Source organism: Portunus trituberculatus, chromosome 38, assembly GCF_017591435.1.
Source record: "Portunus trituberculatus isolate SZX2019 chromosome 38, ASM1759143v1, whole genome shotgun sequence".
Classification (NCBI taxonomy): Eukaryota; Metazoa; Arthropoda; class Malacostraca; order Decapoda; family Portunidae; genus Portunus; species Portunus trituberculatus.
In genome coordinates this window covers 4,768,482-4,786,249 of record NC_059292.1, presented here as the reverse complement: position 1 = coordinate 4,786,249, position 17,768 = coordinate 4,768,482, and the positions used below count along the sequence as shown (strand labels likewise).

Here is a 17,768-nt window from a genome sequence, read left to right as displayed (position 1 = left end):
GAATAGATATACCGGGCTCATAGAATAGTGTGTATGTAATGACTGCAACATGTTTAAAACTAGAAAACAATACAGTAATTATATTTCTCTTTTATTATACAACAAACTGACAAAACAAAAATTAGTTAGTAATGTAAGAGTGGATGCAGAGTAGTGAGTGTGTGTGGTGACTGTGACTTGTATTTGTAAACACAACTTTTGGCGGTAAAAGTGTGAGTGACTGATTGAGGACGGCTCGCTCACTCTACCCAGGTGAGTCACATTACTACAAAACCATCAATACCAAGGACACGTGAGCCCCGTTACAGTACTCTATCCATGCCATCAGACAGTACCGCCAGTGTATGGAAGCTGAGATTACCTAGAACATGTAGAGTAAATAAATACAAACAAATCACACACACGACAGCTTCTCCGAGTCCTGACAGCCACATTGATAAGGGTGCTCTCTCTCTCTCTCTCTCTCTCTCTCTCTCTCTCTCTCTCTCTCTCTCAATAGATCTCGAAATTAAGTCAGGTCAGGAAATTTGGCCTTTGGTTCCCATTCTAAAACACTTTAAGAGATCTCTGATGAAGTGAGGTCAGGTCAGGTCACTCTCTCCTTCTCTAGTCTGCTGCACAAAGGGAATCTGTATCGGTGCTTCTCTCATGTTTCTTATCATTGTATTCTTCTCTGTCCATCAAGTTCTGCTGACTTTCTCTGTGCTTCCACACTTCTTACATTATTTCCTTCTTCATAGGGAAGTGAGTGGTGAGGGAGAGAAGACTAACACCCAGGCCATGGCACCACAATCTGTGTCGCATATTGATATGTATGAGGTTATTACACAGACATTTTTTCCAGATTTTTGCTTAATTCTGTTTTATCTTTAAGGGAACTGGCATTCAAGTGGGACCTTTTTTTTTCCTTCGATTTTTTGTTGCCCTTGGCCAGCTTCCCCACTTACATAAAGAAAAAGACTGGCCTAGCTAAGGGAAGCCAAAGGGGGCTGGTCTCCCTGGGCTACACTTTTTGTTGTTGTATGAGTGACATGAATATAATTGCCAAATCTGCATTTTTGTACAATAATTACTATCATTTTTCAGTCCACTCCTCCCCTGTACCTGCTACCCAGCCTCACCAACACCTCCACTCTCCCTCAGAGGACACTGGTGAGGATGGAGTTTGGAGGCAGAAGAGCATTGCGAAGGAAGCGCATACAGGCTGAAGCCTCCTATTCCTCTGGGCTTCAGTTTTACAAAGAGCCTCCCACAGGAAATGTTTCTCTCACTGAATTTGATGAAATGGCCTTTGAAAGACTGAAAGGTAAGCATTGATATGGAAGGAGCTGTATGCATTCATTCACACTGTATATGCTACCAGCAACTTATGACACATTATATTGAGGCTTGTCACAACAAGAATATTAGTAATCTTCCTGCATTGACATAGAATTATCTTTGTTCCTGCCTTTTGTATATTACAGTGTCCTGTGTCTCTTTAATTATCAATTACTGTACTTTTATGTATTAGAGTCAACCTTTGTAGTATATGTATTTTGTATTTTTATTCTCTTTTCATCTGTCAACTATTCATCATTGGAAGAGTTCACAACTTTGCTTCTATCATACAGTTTATTAGAGTGTATTGTAATCCCTTGCATTCATCATCACCTCTCCTCTCCAGTTCTGAGAGCCGTGGAGCGTTTGAACCTCAGCGGTTACATAAAGAATTCAGAGGAGTGGATCACCAAACTCTATGAAGAATTTGCAAAGAACAAGTTTTTCATCATTCTGGCTGTGAGTTACATAACATATAGTCATAGGACACATGTCTGCAATAATGTTAAAGTAAAACTGGTCTCATCAGCTTGACTTTATTAGTAAGTAAAGAGGTGAAGTTTGTTTTGTTGTGCATATTCTTCTGTGGGAGCCTAATAGAGAATTGTTCTTGGTATTTCTAACAGGAGAAGAACACCAAAAGTAATACTGACGAGGTGCAGAAGGCGCGGCGGCAGGACCACGTGTCTCACTTCATCCTGCGTCTGGCCTACTGCCGCACCGAGGAGCTGCGGCGCTGGTTCATCACCCACGAGACAGACCTGTTCAAGGCGCGCTTCCTCCAGGCCACCAGGATTGGCTCAGACATCAGGAACTTCTTGGCCATCAACAACCTCCATTACACATCGGTTAGTGAAGTAAAAAAAAAAAACTCCCTTAACTTCAATACTGGGATACATTTTTACCTTGAGATTTGTGGACAATTATGTTATTTTATTGACATTAGGAAGAGTGTATGGAAGTCAGAAGATTAGTAGCCACAGTCTTTACCATTTTAATCCCCTCACATAAGTTTCTGAAGCTGTATAAAATCACCAAATAGCAGAATGAATATGGAAATGCATCATGGTACGGAATGGTTTAAAAACTGATGCAATGCAGTTTCCAGAGTATGCCCCATAAAGGAAGAAAAAAATAGTGTGTGGAATGTGAACAGTGTTGAGAATCTTTGTGAAATGGTTGGCTTTATTTTAACATTGATTGGGATGTGTTACTTTGAATAATTGAGAAGTTAATGTATACTAAATATTTTACCAGTTTTTTCTTAATTATACCTTATGTCTGCATGTCACATCTCCAACGTTGGCCCTTTTTATCATTAGGGAGTGGCTTCTTATTGAGCTTTTTTGTTAGTGTATTCATTTATCTTCATTGTATTGCCCTTGACCTGCACGTTTGCACAAGAGAAGGTTATGTGACACTGGTTCTGATGTTATGAGGCAAGCTGGTCAAGGACAACAAAAAAGGCCCACTTGATTGCTGGTTCCCTAAAAGGTTAACAGAGTCAGCCAAAAGTCTGGGACAAATGTCTTGAAACCTCCCTCTTAAAGGAAGCAGGCAGGGAGTTCAAGAAGTTACCAGAAAAAAGATGTTATGTGACACTCGTACTGCTATGTGACACTGGTACTGTTATGTGACACTGGTACTGCTATGTGACACTGGTACTGCTATGTGACACTGGTACTGCTATGTGACACTGGTACTGCTATGTGACACTGGTACTGCTATGTGACACTGGTACTGCTATGTGACACTGGTACTGTTATGTGACACTGGTACTGCTATGTGACACTGGTACTGCTATGTGACACTGGTACTGTTATGTGACACTGGTACTGCTATGTGACACTGGTACTGTTTTGTGGCACTGGTACTGCTATGTGATACTGGTGTTGATGTTATGTGACACTGGTACTGTTTTGTGGCACTGGTACTGCTATGTGATACTGGTGCTGATGTTATGTGACACTGGTACTGCTATGTGATACTGGTGCTGATGTTATGTGACACTGGTACTGTTATGTGACACTGGTACTGCTATGTGATACTGGTGCTGATGTTATGTGACACTGGTGCTGATGTTATGTGACACTGGTACTGATGGTATGTGATGCTGGTACTGTTATGTGACACTGGGACTGATGTTATGTGACACTGGTATTGCACTGGTGCTGATGTTATGTGCCATTGGTACAGCTATGTGATACTGTTGTTGATGTTATGTGACACTGGTACTGATCTTATGTGATGCTGGTACTGTTATGTGATACTGGTACTGCTATGTGACACTGGTACTCTTATGTGACTAGTACTGATGTTATGTGATACTAGTACTCATGTTAGATTACACTGGTACTGCTGTGTGACACTGATACTGTTATGTGACACTGGGACTGTTGTGTTGGCCGTCAGATCACAGCCGAGGAGAAGCAGAGTGAGCGGGAGAACTTGTTGGCCAGCAGCATGAACGTCACCGGGGACACCATGGAGGGAATGACGTTCTATAAGGTGAGGGAAAGGTTTTATTTGGCTTTCTTTCTCCTTTCTTATTTTTTTCCTTTCTTCTTCTTCTTCTTCTTCTTCTTCTTCTTCTTCTTCTTCTTCTTCTTCTTCTTCTTCTTCTTCTTCTTCTTTTCTTCTTCTTTCTCTTGTTCTTGTTCTTGTTCTTCTTTGTCTTGTTCTTTTCTTGTTGTTGTTGTTCTTCTTCTTGTTCTTCTTTTTCTTCTTCTTCTTTATCTTCTTCTCCTTCTCCTTCTCCTTCTCCTTCTTCTTCTTCTTCTTCTTCTTCTTCTTCTTCTTCTTCTTCTTCTTCTTCTTCTTCTTCTTCTTCTTCTTCTTCTTCTTCTTCTTCTTCTTCTTCTTCTTCTTCTTCTTCTTCTTCTTCTTCTTCTTCTATGTAAGTGGGAAAAACTGGCCAACAGCAACAGAGTAAAAAAATCAAAAAGGCTCATTAAGCTGCCAGTCCCCATGCAGGTGTGAGAGAAAGTCAAAAGAAAGGGATAAATGTCTCGAAACCTCCCTCTTAAATGAATTCACGTCATTGGAAGATGGAAATACAGAAGCAGGCGGGGAGTTCCAGAGATTACAGTGTTGTGTTGTACTATTAATGCTGCCACATCATTCACTCATTATGATCTAGCAAACCCATATACCACATCATTAGCATTCAGTAAGACTCAATGATGTGATGTAACTTGAGGTTCTTTACCCCCTCACTACTGGAACACATTTTTTTCATGAATTTTTGGTGTGATTAGACAATTTTATTGACATTAGGAAGAGTCTATGGTGGTTAAAAGATTAATGGCCACAGTCTTCTTCTGTCTTCACTATTTAAATCGCCACATAAACTTCTGAAGCTGTATAAAATCACTAAATAATAAGCAGAATGAATAAGAAAATGTGTCATGGTACTGAAGGGGTTAAGATATATTACAAATGTTCATATATGAGTTAAATTTATTCTTCTATTGTGGTTGGTAGCATATACTTTGAGTCTTTTCTTGTTATATCTCTTTCTTGCTGCATCTTCCCTCTGTGACTCCCATCCTTTACAGTTCCACCACCTCCACATCTCATGCTCTGTCCTACTCTTGATCTTCCTCCCTCTAAGTTTTCTTATCAGGTTTGGCAGTTGTTTTAAATGTTTTACATAGTTTTTCTTTTAATTATATACCACTCCACACACAACTTATCCATGTTTTTTTCAGAGAGAGCTACAGTTATTTGGGATGTCTCTGTAATGATAAATGTTTATGACAATCACAATCTTTTGTCATGTTTATGCCAAGTTGACGTAAGAAAATTGTCTGGGCTGCACAGTACACATGGCAGTCCCTGTGTGTGTTATTGCTACCTGTTCCTTTGTGTTGGTTCAGGTTCCTTTCATCGATGCACTGGAGTTGGTGAGGCAGAGAAAGGTGTTCCTAAAGCAAGGCTACGCGTACGTCCCAGAGACTGACCTGGCCACCCTCGTCACCAGTTCCTTCAGGAGCAAGCTGTCCCATGATATGACTGTGAGTGAGAGTGTTTCCTTGTGAGTGTCATTCAGTCAGCACCACAAAGGATTCCTGCTGTGTAAAGTAATTCAGAGTAGATATTGTTTCCTCACTGGCCTCAGAATTTAGACATGGAGTTAACATTAGTTTATGAAGAGATCCATCATTCTCTGAGATCATTTTACCCTTTCCCTGCTATGTGGTGTGTTTTTCATTCAGTACTGGAACTCATTTGTACCTTGAGTTTTGAGTATGATAAGATGATTATATTGACATTAGGAAGGGTGTATGATCAAAAGATTAATGGCCACCATCTTCACTATTTTAATCGCTCCATGAGTTTCTGAAGCTGTTTAAAATCACTAATTAGTAACCAGATGAATAGAAAAATGTGTCATGATACTGAAGGGGTTAATAATAACTTTGAACCATGCCATCTCACTCTACAGCCATCTTCAATCATCGTATTGGCTAGTAATTGCTAAATGTATTCTTTTGATTCCTCTTATTTTCTTTCTTGCAGATGCTAATAAAGGATTCATTGTTTTTGTGCTGTGAATTGTTGCACATCACAGTGAAAGAATGATGTAGATTAAGAGGAGACCTGATAGAAGTATTTAAGTGGTATAAGGGTTTTAACAAAGGGGACCTGAGTGAAGTTCTTAGGATCAGTAGTGGGGACAGAACCAGAAGTAATGGGTTTATGCTTGAAAAATTCAGTTTAGGAGAGAAATGAGAAGAAACTGGTTTTCAGACAGAGTGGTTAATGAGTGGAACAGACTCACTGGTCATGTAGTCAGTGCTGAGTCATTAGGGAGCTTTAAAAGAAGATTAGATAAGTTCATGGATGGGGATGATAGATGGAATTAGGTAGTTTTAATCATACAGGGACTGCCTCTTGCAACTTCCTTTTTCGTACATTCTTATGTATGGCACACATCGACCAACTCACACCACATTTCTTCCCTCAGACCACCTGCCGAGCACTGCCTGAGCTGGACAGTGATGAGCGGCTGGTGAATCTCCTGCACGACTTTGACCAGCGCTACACCGGCAAGGACTACTCCTCCAAGAAGCATGGCGACACCTGCCGCATCACCCCAGACATGATCGACACCCTGGCCAACAAATCCTTCCCACCGTGCATGCGGCAATTGAACGACACCCTGCGCACCACACACCACCTCAAGTACAACGGCCGCGTCATCTACGGTCTGTTCCTCAAGGCTGCCGGACTCAACCTGGAGGACGCTCTCTTCTTCTGGAGGTCCCACTTCCTCAAGAACATGGACGTTGACACAGTAAGATGCCTCTGTCTGCTGCTGTGTTCCTTCCTTCCTTCCTTCCTTCCTTCCTTCCTTCCTTCCTTCCTTCCTTCCTTCCTTCCTTCCTTCCTTCTTTCCTTCCTTCCTTCCTTCCTTCCTTCCTGTGATGAGTTCTTTCAAGTGGGAGAATTCTAGACTTATCCTTCAGTTTTGAATGATGCCTTTTGAACTTTCTTTAGAGATTGGTGTGTCACTTAGTCTTTTTTTTTCAGAGATTGATACGTCAATTAGTCTTTTTTCAGATTGGTACATCAGTTAGCTTTTTTTTTTTTTTCAGAGATTAGTACTTGCATATCTTGTATTATGTCATTTAGCCTTTTTTTCCCTCATTTTTTTCATTACCCGTTGGCCAGTGCCCCTCTTGCAATTAAGTGATAAAATAGTGTGGTATGTTTGTGTGAATGCCTTGAATTAAGTAAAGAACTGATCATTGTGTAGATCGATACTGCCTTATACACATATTATAGCTATGAAAGATCACCACCAAGAAGCTGCCATGAATCAGGGTTGAACTACACAGCCTGTTGAGTGTGACCCGAGCACTGTATCATAGAGCTAACCGTCACAAGCATGACTACATATCTTTTACTGATAACTCACTTTCTTCATAGTTTGAGAAGTGGTATTTAAGTTGAGCACTGTATCATAGAGCTCCCTGCCTCCAATATTTACATCACGTTGACTCATGAAGTGTACATATACTCGAACTATTTACCTGCTTATTTTGTATTGACAGTTCCCTTTCTTCATGGTTTGAGAAGTGGTATTTAAGTTGAGCACTGTATCATAGAGCTCCCTGCCTCCAATATTTACATCACGTTGACTCATGAAGTGTGCATATATTCATACTGTTTACCTGCTTATTTTGTATTTCTTCACAGTTTGATAAGAGGTATTCGTACGGCATTCGGTACAACTATGGCAAGGAGGGCAAGAAGACTGATTTCTCCCCCTATGGTTGTATAAAGATCATCATGGGCAACATTGCACCTGGCGACGTCCACGGCTGTCCCTTCAAGCACTCCGATGTTGCCATTCTGCGGCAGCGGCTGGTGGCCTACAAAGTGTCTAACCAAGGTGAGGGAAGGAGGGAGGGAGGAACTTCACTAGAATCAAACCAGTGGAGATGCAATACAATCTCATAAATGTATCTCTTGGTTTTTCAATGTAGATATCTTTTTTATGTAAGAGGGGAAGGCAGCCAAGGGTAACAAACAATAGTAAAAAGGTCCACTTGATTGCCAGTCCCTAGAAATATTAATAGGGTTAGCCAAAAGCCTGGGACAAATGTCTTGAAACCTCCCTCTTAAAAGAAGTCAAATAATAGGAAGATGGAAATACGGAAGTGGGCAGGGAGTTCCAGAGTTTACCAGAGAAAGATATGAAAGATTAAGAGGCCTGATTAACTCTTGTATTAGCGAGTTGGACAGAATAGGGATGAGAGGAAGAAGAAAGCCTTATGCAGAGAGGCAGTTAGCAAGATCAAAATATATAGCTACATAGATACATACAATATAACCCATTTGTGTCATTTTACATATACCACTGTCCTGTTTTCTGCAGTTATTGATGAGATCATGGAGCTGGTGAACAAGCGGCACTATCAGATAGCGTGTCAGCGTTACTGGGAGAGCATACACGGCGTACCCATCGACGCCGGCATCAACCACCCCAACCAGTTCTTTGAGGAGAGCCAGAAGTTCCTGAATGGAGGGGTGCAGCCCAGCCAAGGTAAGAAACTGTTAATCTCTTCAGTACCAAGACATGTTTTCATATTCATTCTGGTTACTGATTGGTGATTTTTTTACAGCTTCAGAAAAAGGTGTGGGAATTAAAATAGTAAAGACGCTGGCTTTTAATCTTTTGACCTTCATGAGTCTTCCTAATACAAATAAGATTGTCTAATCATACCTAAAAATCATACTGAAAAATGCATCTCATTATTGAAGGGGTTAATCATTGGTACTGGAACTGAAATCAACCTGTGAAGGTTAAGACATTAGTATCATAATAACTATTCTGTCATTTTTCTTTCCAATTTCCTGTGTCATTGGATGGTTAGGTCAGTTTGTCCATCAACACCCAATGATCTTGACAGGCTTTAAAATGTTGATACCACTATGATTTCAGATCCTAAGGCCTCCAGTTGTTATAATACTAATAAGGAAGGTGCTTGCTTGAAGGAGAGCTGTGTAAAGCATTGAGGATTAGTGGATGGATATTGAAGTTCATGTCTTGCAATATGATCTTCCACTGATCAGAAATTATTTTCATATGTGAGAAAATGCATATTGGAATATATTATTATGTTGGATTACAAAAGGATTGGAACTAGTGAATGATTTGTAATGTATCCATCCATTGATTTAGAAGTTTTGTTTTTCATGACATGAAAGAATTGTTGAACTACATAAGAACTGGAATTACAGTCTTGATCAGTTTTTGAGTACAGGTCAGGGTCCAGAACTTGATTGCAAGCTATTGTTGGTGAAGGAAGTAGCATATGAAATTAAACTGCATCATGACAAAAAAAAGTTTGAAGAACACTGTGTGGATAGTAAACCACATAGTTTAGAGAATATCCATCCTGTGACTAGAGGTAGTTTTGTATTTCCTTAATTAAACATTTTGAAAGATTGTACATTGTTGGGTTACACAAATTGTTTTCTGTTTGTCCAGGAAAGAAGCAGTCAGAGGTGAAGACCACCCCGACATTCATGTATTCCTCCCAGTCATCCACTCAGTCATCCACTCAGTCCTCCACTCAGCCCTCCACTCAGCCAGCCACTCAGCCCTCAGGAGGCAACACCATGACTGTCTCGGAGGAGATTGACATGTACTTTGATGATGACATTGAGGCGGCCATGTTGGAACAGTGCATGGAGTAATCAGAGAACTGTGTGGAGACATTGCCTTGTGGATTTGTGCTTTATAGTAGAGTATTTTGTGTATGGATATGATTATTGAACACATGGATGATTATTATATTTGTATGCTTTGATACATAAAGTATATACTAACTAATTTGAGAGTATTACTAACACTTTGAAAAATTAGTTTGACACATTACTGCTGGTTCTATCAGTCTGTTAATCTGATGTCACTTAAGTCAATAAACTCACACAAACAGACAACTCCTGGAAGAGGCTGATTCAAGCCTGCAACTCCAGCTCTGAATTACATGTTCTAGATCTTATGGTCATGTGGTCAAGCCTGTGACTAAGGCTCCCTATTTTTCCAGTATAGTGAAACCTTTGTTCTTCATCTTCCTAGACATCATCTAATATTTTTTCAAACTCATGAACTTATTTAGTATTTACAGCACTGTCTGGGAGGCTCTTCCATTCATTCACGTCTATTACTTTACCTATTGACTGCTGAAGGTTATATAGTTCTTTATATTGGAGTATATTTCAGTCATCTAAAAGAGCAAAACCAAAGCTGCAGCTACTGGAATATAGTGCAGCCTGCAACTGGTCCTATGAAGTGAGGGCAGAAGTTACTCTCTTGAACCCCTTTAGTACCATGACACGTTTCTATATTCATTCTGGTTACTATTTGGTGGTTTTATACAGCTTCAGAAACTTTTAGGGGGATTAAAATAGTGAAGACTGGCCGTTAATTTTCTAACCTTTATAGACTCTTGTTAATGTGAATAAAGTGACCTAATTGTGCACAAATCTCAAGGTAAAAATGTGTCCCATTACTGAAGGGGTTAATAGAGGTCAAGGAGACAAAAGAGTTGTGGGAATGTGAAGGTCTTGGCCATCTACCTTTTTTTGGGGAGACAGCCTTTGTATGTGTATATATGTATATGTATGGTGTCTTTCATAATCTTACTATACTTTTACTAAGCAATTTCATCAAACTGACAAGAAGATGAATTCTAAAACATGTTGGTTTCCTGTCTGCATGGCCACAGAGATTATTAGAAGGGTTTTCCTAAGTATTGATGTAAGTTGTGATATAGACTATTACTTCAATGATGAAAACACTCTTGATAACCCCAATAGCTTGATTTCCTGTGTTCAGAAAGGCTATGCTCTTATCACGAGTATTTTCAAAGGCCACATTTTACTACCTAGAGCGGTTTTGCCTTTGATAATGTAATATCTTGCTGATCTGTTACTTGGCTAAAAAAAAAAAAAAAAAGACACTTAACCCCTTGAGTACCATGACACGTTTCCATATTCATTCTGCTTACTCTTTGATGATTTTATACAGCTTCAGAAACTCATGTAGGGAGGATTAAAATAGTGAAGACTGTGTTCACTGATCTTCTGACGTCCATAGACCCTTCCTAATGTCAACAAAATGGTCTAATCCTACGCAAATCTCAAAGTAAAACAATGTGTCCGAGTCATGAAGGGGGTTAAAAACTGTTGGCACGATGTAGTTTTCAGAGTGCTCTATAAAGGAGAAAAAAAAAAATGTGTGTGGAGGGGGGGAGGAGATTGAGAGTCTTAATTATTTGACGTCAGTTCCGCATAAAATACACTTTGTTATGAAATTCGACAACCCTAACTATTTATCTCTTATCACTTCCAGTCTACAGAGATAGCATTGTAGATAGCGCGAGATTACAACTTCAGACTGAGGGATACATGTAAGGTTTTAGACGCGTGGAATGTGATGTACTTGTAATGTTCCCTCTGATATTTCACACACTAGGGGACAGATTCATCGCTTTTATGTAATTTAGCAAAAAAAATAATAATAAATAAATAAATAAAAACTAAATAAATAATAATGATAATAATAATAATAATAAAATAAAATAAAATAAAATAGAAAAAAAGAGTCCAAGTATTCTAATAGTCTCACTAATCCAAATATGCGATGCTGTGTGTGACTGTAGCTCGCGTTCACTTCATTTTCTCACCGCGACTGTTTTCGAAGGCCACATAGATGACCTGTCAAGATTTAACGAACATTTATCGTGTAAATCCTGTGGAAAATTTTTTAATCTATCAGTAGGGCAGTAAAAACATCCTTAAATTACGTGTGCATTTAAACAGGAACCTTTTCTAAGCAGTGGTGTGGCGGCTGCAAAATGGTCACATCTGTTGGACCTCGCTTGCATTGAGAGAACACCAGACAGCCTTCCATATCTGATTCCTTCAATAATTTCCCAGTTAAAAGACATGTGTATGAACAAAACACTGGGTATAAAGAGTAGTTTGGGAGTTGTAAGGAGTTCTGATGAAATGTTTCTCCCTTTGAAATGACTTCAGTTTGATGTAGGCATAAGTCATTTGTGAGTTGCAATGCGTTATATGAGAAGTCTATATGAGTCATCCTCGTTGTTATTCACATCCGATTAATTCCCCCAGCTGAGGGATTTAATATTATCAGGTATTTGGTACACTAACTATAGGTATTACTGAGTTGTACGGTGTTGTGTTTTATGAAGTAGTTGCTATAGTGCTTTCCTTGCTTGTAGTGATAGACTATTAAAATTTCCTCAACTGAAGTATTTCTTACATAATCGGACAGTAGTGTATCAGAGTTTGATGAGTTGATTAATGTGATATGAAGTGGTTTCCTCGAGTGTCCTCTCTTGAATATTACTGATTCGATCTTTAATTAAAGCAATTTTTACGTATAGATATTATCGAAGTAGATATAGTAAAGAGAGTACTGACGAGTAATGTTTCCAGCAAGCTTTTCTCCCTTCCATTGACATAAAGAAGAAAAAGACGAAGAAGAAGAAGAAGAAGAACAAGAACAAGAATTAGAATTAGAAGATGAAGAAGAAAGAAACCCTTACATTTTTTCTTAACCCTTTCAGTATCAAGACGTGCGTTTCCATATTCATTCTGTTTACTCTTTGGTGATTTTCTACAGCTTCAGAAACTCATGTGGGAGATTAAAATAGTAAAGACCATGGCCATTAATCTTCTGACCTCCATAGACCCTTCCTAATGTCAATAAAATCGTCTAATCACACCCAAAATCCATGATGAAAATGCGTTCCAGTACTGAAGGGGTTAAAACCATCAATAATTCCTCATTAAAGCACATATATCACTAAGATGGAGAAGGACGTGCAGTGACAGATTGGTCATAACGTATCAATGGAAACGTGCAGGCAATCAGACACCAATAATCCCTTAAATGAAAGCATCAGGTACTGATATAAAACTAACCCGTTGTATGAATATCTGAATGATGAAGACCTACTGAAATGTTTCCCTTTAGTAAGCATCAGTCTCAAATAATATCCAAACTAGATCATATTCAATAGCATACACGTAATCAGACATCAATAATCCCTTAATGAAAGCACCGGGTACTGATATAAAGCTAACCCGTTGCATGAATTAATGTGAATGACAAAGATCTACTGAAATGTTTCCCTTTAGCAAGCATCAGTCTCAAATAACACCCAAACTAGATCATATTCATTAGCATACGCGTAATCAGACATCAATAATTCTTTAATTAGAAAAAAACATTAGACACTGGTATAAAGCTAATTCGTGAACTGAAATGAGCTAGACTATACGTGAATATTTAAAAAAAAAAACACGGCGACTGAATCTTTCCCGCTCTGGCAAACAACAACTTCAAGTAACACCCAGCCCAGACGGCACACATGAACACTAATTAAATACAAGGATGAGGGAGTTATGAGGAGTTAATGAGGAGGTGACTAGGCGGCGTGGCGGAGGCGAGGGGCAGGAGGATTGACAGAAACATGTATCACTCCGCCACCAGGACTCAATATGGCGGAGGCAGTCATAGGGGAGGGAGGGAGTTGAGGCTAGTCCGTGACGCAGTGCCAATATTCAGGCTATGACGTGAACACCCGAGCCCAGAGTGGCGGAGGATGGTGATATAAAGCGGTGAAGTGACCTGGTGGCTAAATAGTGAGTGTGGTGAGAGGTGAGAGCAGAAAGAGAGAGATAGAGAAGGAGTTTAAAAGGGCTATTGGTGTCTGTCTGTCTGTCTCTCTCTCGGTGAGTGTGGGTTGTAAGTGTCAGAATCAGGTGACGGCTGGATGACCTCCCCTACAGCAAGCAGGTAGCAGCAGTAGCACCAGCAGCCATGGCCTTCAATGACTCGGTAAGTACAAGTCACTGTTTCCCTGGGTATGGCTGGGTATGGGTCTATGGGGGAGTGGAATCTGTATCACTGTGTATCATGGGTTTATTTGTGGGTGTGGAATTCACTGGTAATGTTAACTGTTTTTTAGGGTATAATTGAGTATATGTTACTGTGTTTTCTTTATTTTTTGTAGGCGTGGTTGTGATAAGAATGAATTAAATCTACCATTGTTATTTTCCTAAGTGGTGTGTGTGTGTGTGTGTGTGTGTGTGTGTGTGTGTGTGTGTGTGTGTACCTTTATTTGGGCATGGATTGGTGTGGTGTGGGTTGCCATGGGTTACGTGAGTTTATATATCCATTTTCTATTGCTTTAAAGGCAAAAATGCAATCTTTGTGTCTTTTTGAAGTGAAGTGTGCGTGGGATTAACATGGACCCTACCTGTGTATCTAAATCTGGGCATGTGTATGTGTACTGTTTATAAGAACGAGTAGAGCCACCCCATGAATTTCAACTTAACGTGGGTGGAGTTAGTATGGGTTCAAATGAGTTCACTGGGGGACAGGAACCCGTGTTATCATTTCACCTGTCTGATCAATACCGTCATGGAGCTTAATTAACGGCCCGTGTCCTCTTGTCCCCGTGTCCTGTGTGGGTTCGTGACGCTCTTGCCTTCCCCACTATGCAAGGCGGTGAGGCTGTGGTGGTGGTGAGTGGGTGGGTGACGGGGCGGGAATGCGCGAGTGAGGGAGCGAGTGGCAGGCAAGAGTCATGAGGCAAGGCGAGTTACGAATGCGGTATGTTAGCTTGGTGCATGATAACCACCGTATTGTCAGGTGGCGGTGGGTGTTGACGTGATGTTGAGCGAGGCACGAGCCATGAGTCAGTGGGAAATAGTATGCATAGGATAGTTTGTTACTATAAAACGACCATATTGTCAAGTGGTGGTGGTAGTGGTGTGTGTTGACTGGTGTTGAGTGAGGCAAGAGGAGTCGAGTCTGCGGGAGATAATATGAATAAAATGATAGATGCTTTATTTTCACGGTAGGGAACCACCGTATTGTCTTCCCCAGGCAGTGTGGTGGTGTGGTGCTGGTGAAGGTCGTCACGGCAGTAAACATTGCTGCCAGGCCGCCTCGCCGCTGCAGGGCGTAGCTAAACACACACTGGTGAAGACAGCTGTTGTGTTGGTCTTATAATCCGTGGATGTCATTATTGTTGTACTGACTCATCCAGTTGATATGCAGGGACCGCATGTACATACGTACGTACGTACACGTACTCGGTGCTTACCTGAGTTTGTTCTCAATGCTGAAATATTGCATTCTTGATATATAAAGGAAATACATGTTGAGGAAAAAAAGATATACCAGACGCACTCCAATAAAGAGAAACATTGTAGTATTTGGGTATCGGTGCCCTTTCATACGGCCAGTTTGGGTCGCACGACTCGGCACCACCACCACCACCACCGATGATCGGTGATCAGTTATGCACGCGGTCATAACGCACCACCCAGGTCGCGTCAGGAAGTCGCTCATATGAAAAGCTCGCAGCCGAGAAGCGCTCACCATTGCTGCGGGGCCACTCATCAGTCATCACTGAGCCTGGCTTACTTGCATTATGGATGGGGAAGTTGTTGCTACTTCACTTAACCTTGGTAACTAACAGTATTATCCAGAATCTATAATGATGCATTGATGGTGGTGGGGACATGCCCGGTGTTTATATGGCTGTTAGGTACACGGCAGTCAAAGTGCACAGGGGTGTGGCACATGGTGCATTAATGACACCATAGTAATAATTCTTTAAATCACAGCAGAAATTGTGTGGATCTGTAGTTTTCTACAATCAGAATGTTTACTAGACAATGAAAACCAAAAGTAAATCATGAAAGTGAAAGTATGCATTGTTTTGTGTTACCTGCAATCCAAATTCTCCACTTAACTTACCACATGCAACTACCTACCTATTCTTTCAGTGCTGTGGAAGTAGTAAGGATTGATTGAATGCTGTTTTTATTATATTTTCAAGTGTCCATGTAGGCCAAATAGGAATCCTTCACAAATGTCAAATTGATTTATATCTTTTGAGATGAAATGCTAATTCTTCATTCAATTCACCATATGTTTTCCAATTCTTCTCAGTTAGGTGTTACTTGTGTTATTGAACTTTGTATAGTGAACTGTATCTGGCACATATATTTTGGTGTCAGAGAGATGTGTGATATTTCAAGGCTAGTTCAGGTTCAGGTGATTCTCGGGCAGATGGCTTCACTTGATGGTATATTTCCCATCATCTTGCTCACCTTGACTCTTTTCTCTTTCCATCTCTTCCAAAATTGCTATAATATTTGTTAAGCACTTTTCTCATGTTATCTTCATCATTGTTCTTTTCTCTTGGATCTTTTCTTTCAAATTTGGTAATACATTTGTTTAGATTTGCAGCGCCTAAAAATCTGAAGGTGTTGAGTGTGCGTTACAATACCACAGGCCATTGTAAAGTGACCTATTTCTGACAGTTGTGTATCTTTGTTTCCACAGCCCTCACAGTCTCAGGTGAGTGATTCATTTCATGGTGCACTCACGCTTGAGAATGTCACTGGTTAATATTTAGAAACAAGACCTTTTAATGATCTGATGGCGACCTTGTGTGTGTGCATGACGGCCGGCCACTTCTGGTGCGTCACAGCCTCTCTTTTTTGCTGCATGTTTTGCACTTTTACGTAGACACACCAATGACACCGGCTGAATGTTGAATGTTGAATGTCACACCACCTCACTGATTTAGCAATAAGTACACACACAATACACACACACACACACACACACACACACACACACACACACACACACACACACACACACACACACACACACACACACACACACACACACACAAATGCACATACTCTATAGCTTCGGTTAGTGACAAAATTGATGTTCATTTGTTATATTCAGATGAGGCAGACTTGGTGGTGTAATGTGCTGTGAGACACAATGTTGATGAACTGTATTAATGGTCTTCCTTGTATGATGATCTTGGGTAGACTTTTCTTAGTGTGAAGACATGGCCCTTTAATTTTCCGAGTGTGACGCCTTCAAGTTTTCTCAGTGTAGTGTGATGACTAAGTAGAGTTCTCTGTGTGATGACCCCAAGTGTAGTTCTTTCTTAGGGATGGAGTGTCCTTTATCCGCTACTCGAGTTATCTTTATTATGACGGCACTGAGATGTAAAGCCCCCTATGTGTTCATTGGTTTGAGTAATGTAACCTGTGTTTTTAATCTGAGGAACATCGAAGGAATGTGTTTTGTGCACATGAGGTGCAGAGGTGGTGGTGGTGGTGGTGGTGTATTGGTGACATGACACTTATCTATTCTCACCTGGTGCTGATGGTGAAGTAGCATGCTGATCACGACTGAGAGGTCCTGGGTTCAAATTCCTGGATGAGACAGTTGAGGTTTGCATCTGTTCACAGTGACATTGCAAAAAAATTAGGGAAATAAGGCATTATGCTCCCTGCTCTCACATTTATATCCTTCCTTCCTTCTTTCCTTCCATTCATGTTTATATCCTTCCTTCATTTCTTCCTTCCTTTTTTATTCCTTTCTTGTCTCATTCCCTTCATGTTTATATCCTTCCTTCCTTCCTTCCTTCCTTCCTTCTTTCCTTCCTTCCTTCCTTCCCTCCTTCCTTCCTTCTATTCCTTTCTTGTCTCATTCCCTTCATGCTTCATCAGGTGGTGTGTCTTGGGTTACGAGAGAGCAGTGACCTTGCACACCGGCCACTCTGTCCAACACTGTCCAGACACCATGAGCAAGCCTGGCGTGGCATGTGTATTGTCAAGCAACAGCGTCCACACAGCAGTTTCTTGTTTCCATCACTGCCAGACGCTATTGGTGGGCAGTGGTGTGATGCATTGTGGTGCGGTGATGCATTGTATAGGGTTGCAGGGTGTTGTCATTCAGTGTGAAGGACATACAAGGTTAAGATGGTTTGTGTGAGTGTATGATAGATGTGTATAGTTTCCAGGACTATTATTCAGAAACAGTTCCTTGTTATACTACGTCAGTTACT

At 40.5% G+C, this 17,768-nt stretch overlaps 2 protein-coding genes across 6 annotated transcripts in view; both read left to right on the top strand.

Moving 5' to 3' along the window:
- Positions 1 to 173: 173 nt before the first annotated feature.
- On the top strand, positions 174 to 9,667 carry LOC123514674 (DNA primase large subunit-like). Of its 2 annotated transcripts, none has more exons than XM_045272712.1 (10): positions 174 to 252; positions 1,087 to 1,306; positions 1,667 to 1,779; positions 1,947 to 2,168; positions 3,733 to 3,828; positions 5,199 to 5,336; positions 6,290 to 6,619; positions 7,525 to 7,720; positions 8,207 to 8,374; positions 9,323 to 9,667. In XM_045272712.1, exons 2-10 carry the CDS (start codon positions 1,159 to 1,161, stop codon positions 9,529 to 9,531), a joined length of 1,620 nt encoding a protein of 539 aa, XP_045128647.1. In that variant the 5' UTR covers positions 174 to 252; positions 1,087 to 1,158; the 3' UTR covers positions 9,532 to 9,667. The 2 variants fall into 2 exon arrangements, with proteins under 2 accessions (XP_045128647.1, XP_045128648.1); XM_045272713.1 differs by having other exon boundaries at positions 205 to 252; positions 1,144 to 1,306.
- A 3,696-nt stretch (positions 9,668 to 13,363) lies between these two features.
- The window catches only part of LOC123514767 (serine/threonine-protein kinase 26-like), a 103,853-nt gene continuing 99,448 nt past the window's right edge, over positions 13,364 to 17,768 (top strand). For 2 of the 4 annotated variants that reach the window (XM_045272898.1, XM_045272897.1), the window contains exons 1-2: positions 13,364 to 13,711; positions 16,235 to 16,249. In XM_045272898.1, the coding sequence (XP_045128833.1) occupies positions 13,694 to 13,711; positions 16,235 to 16,249 (33 nt within the window). In that variant the 5' untranslated portion in view covers positions 13,364 to 13,693. The remainder of the gene's footprint in view (positions 13,712 to 16,234; positions 16,250 to 17,768) is intronic. The other 2 variants (XM_045272900.1, XM_045272899.1) reach the window with 1 other exon arrangement.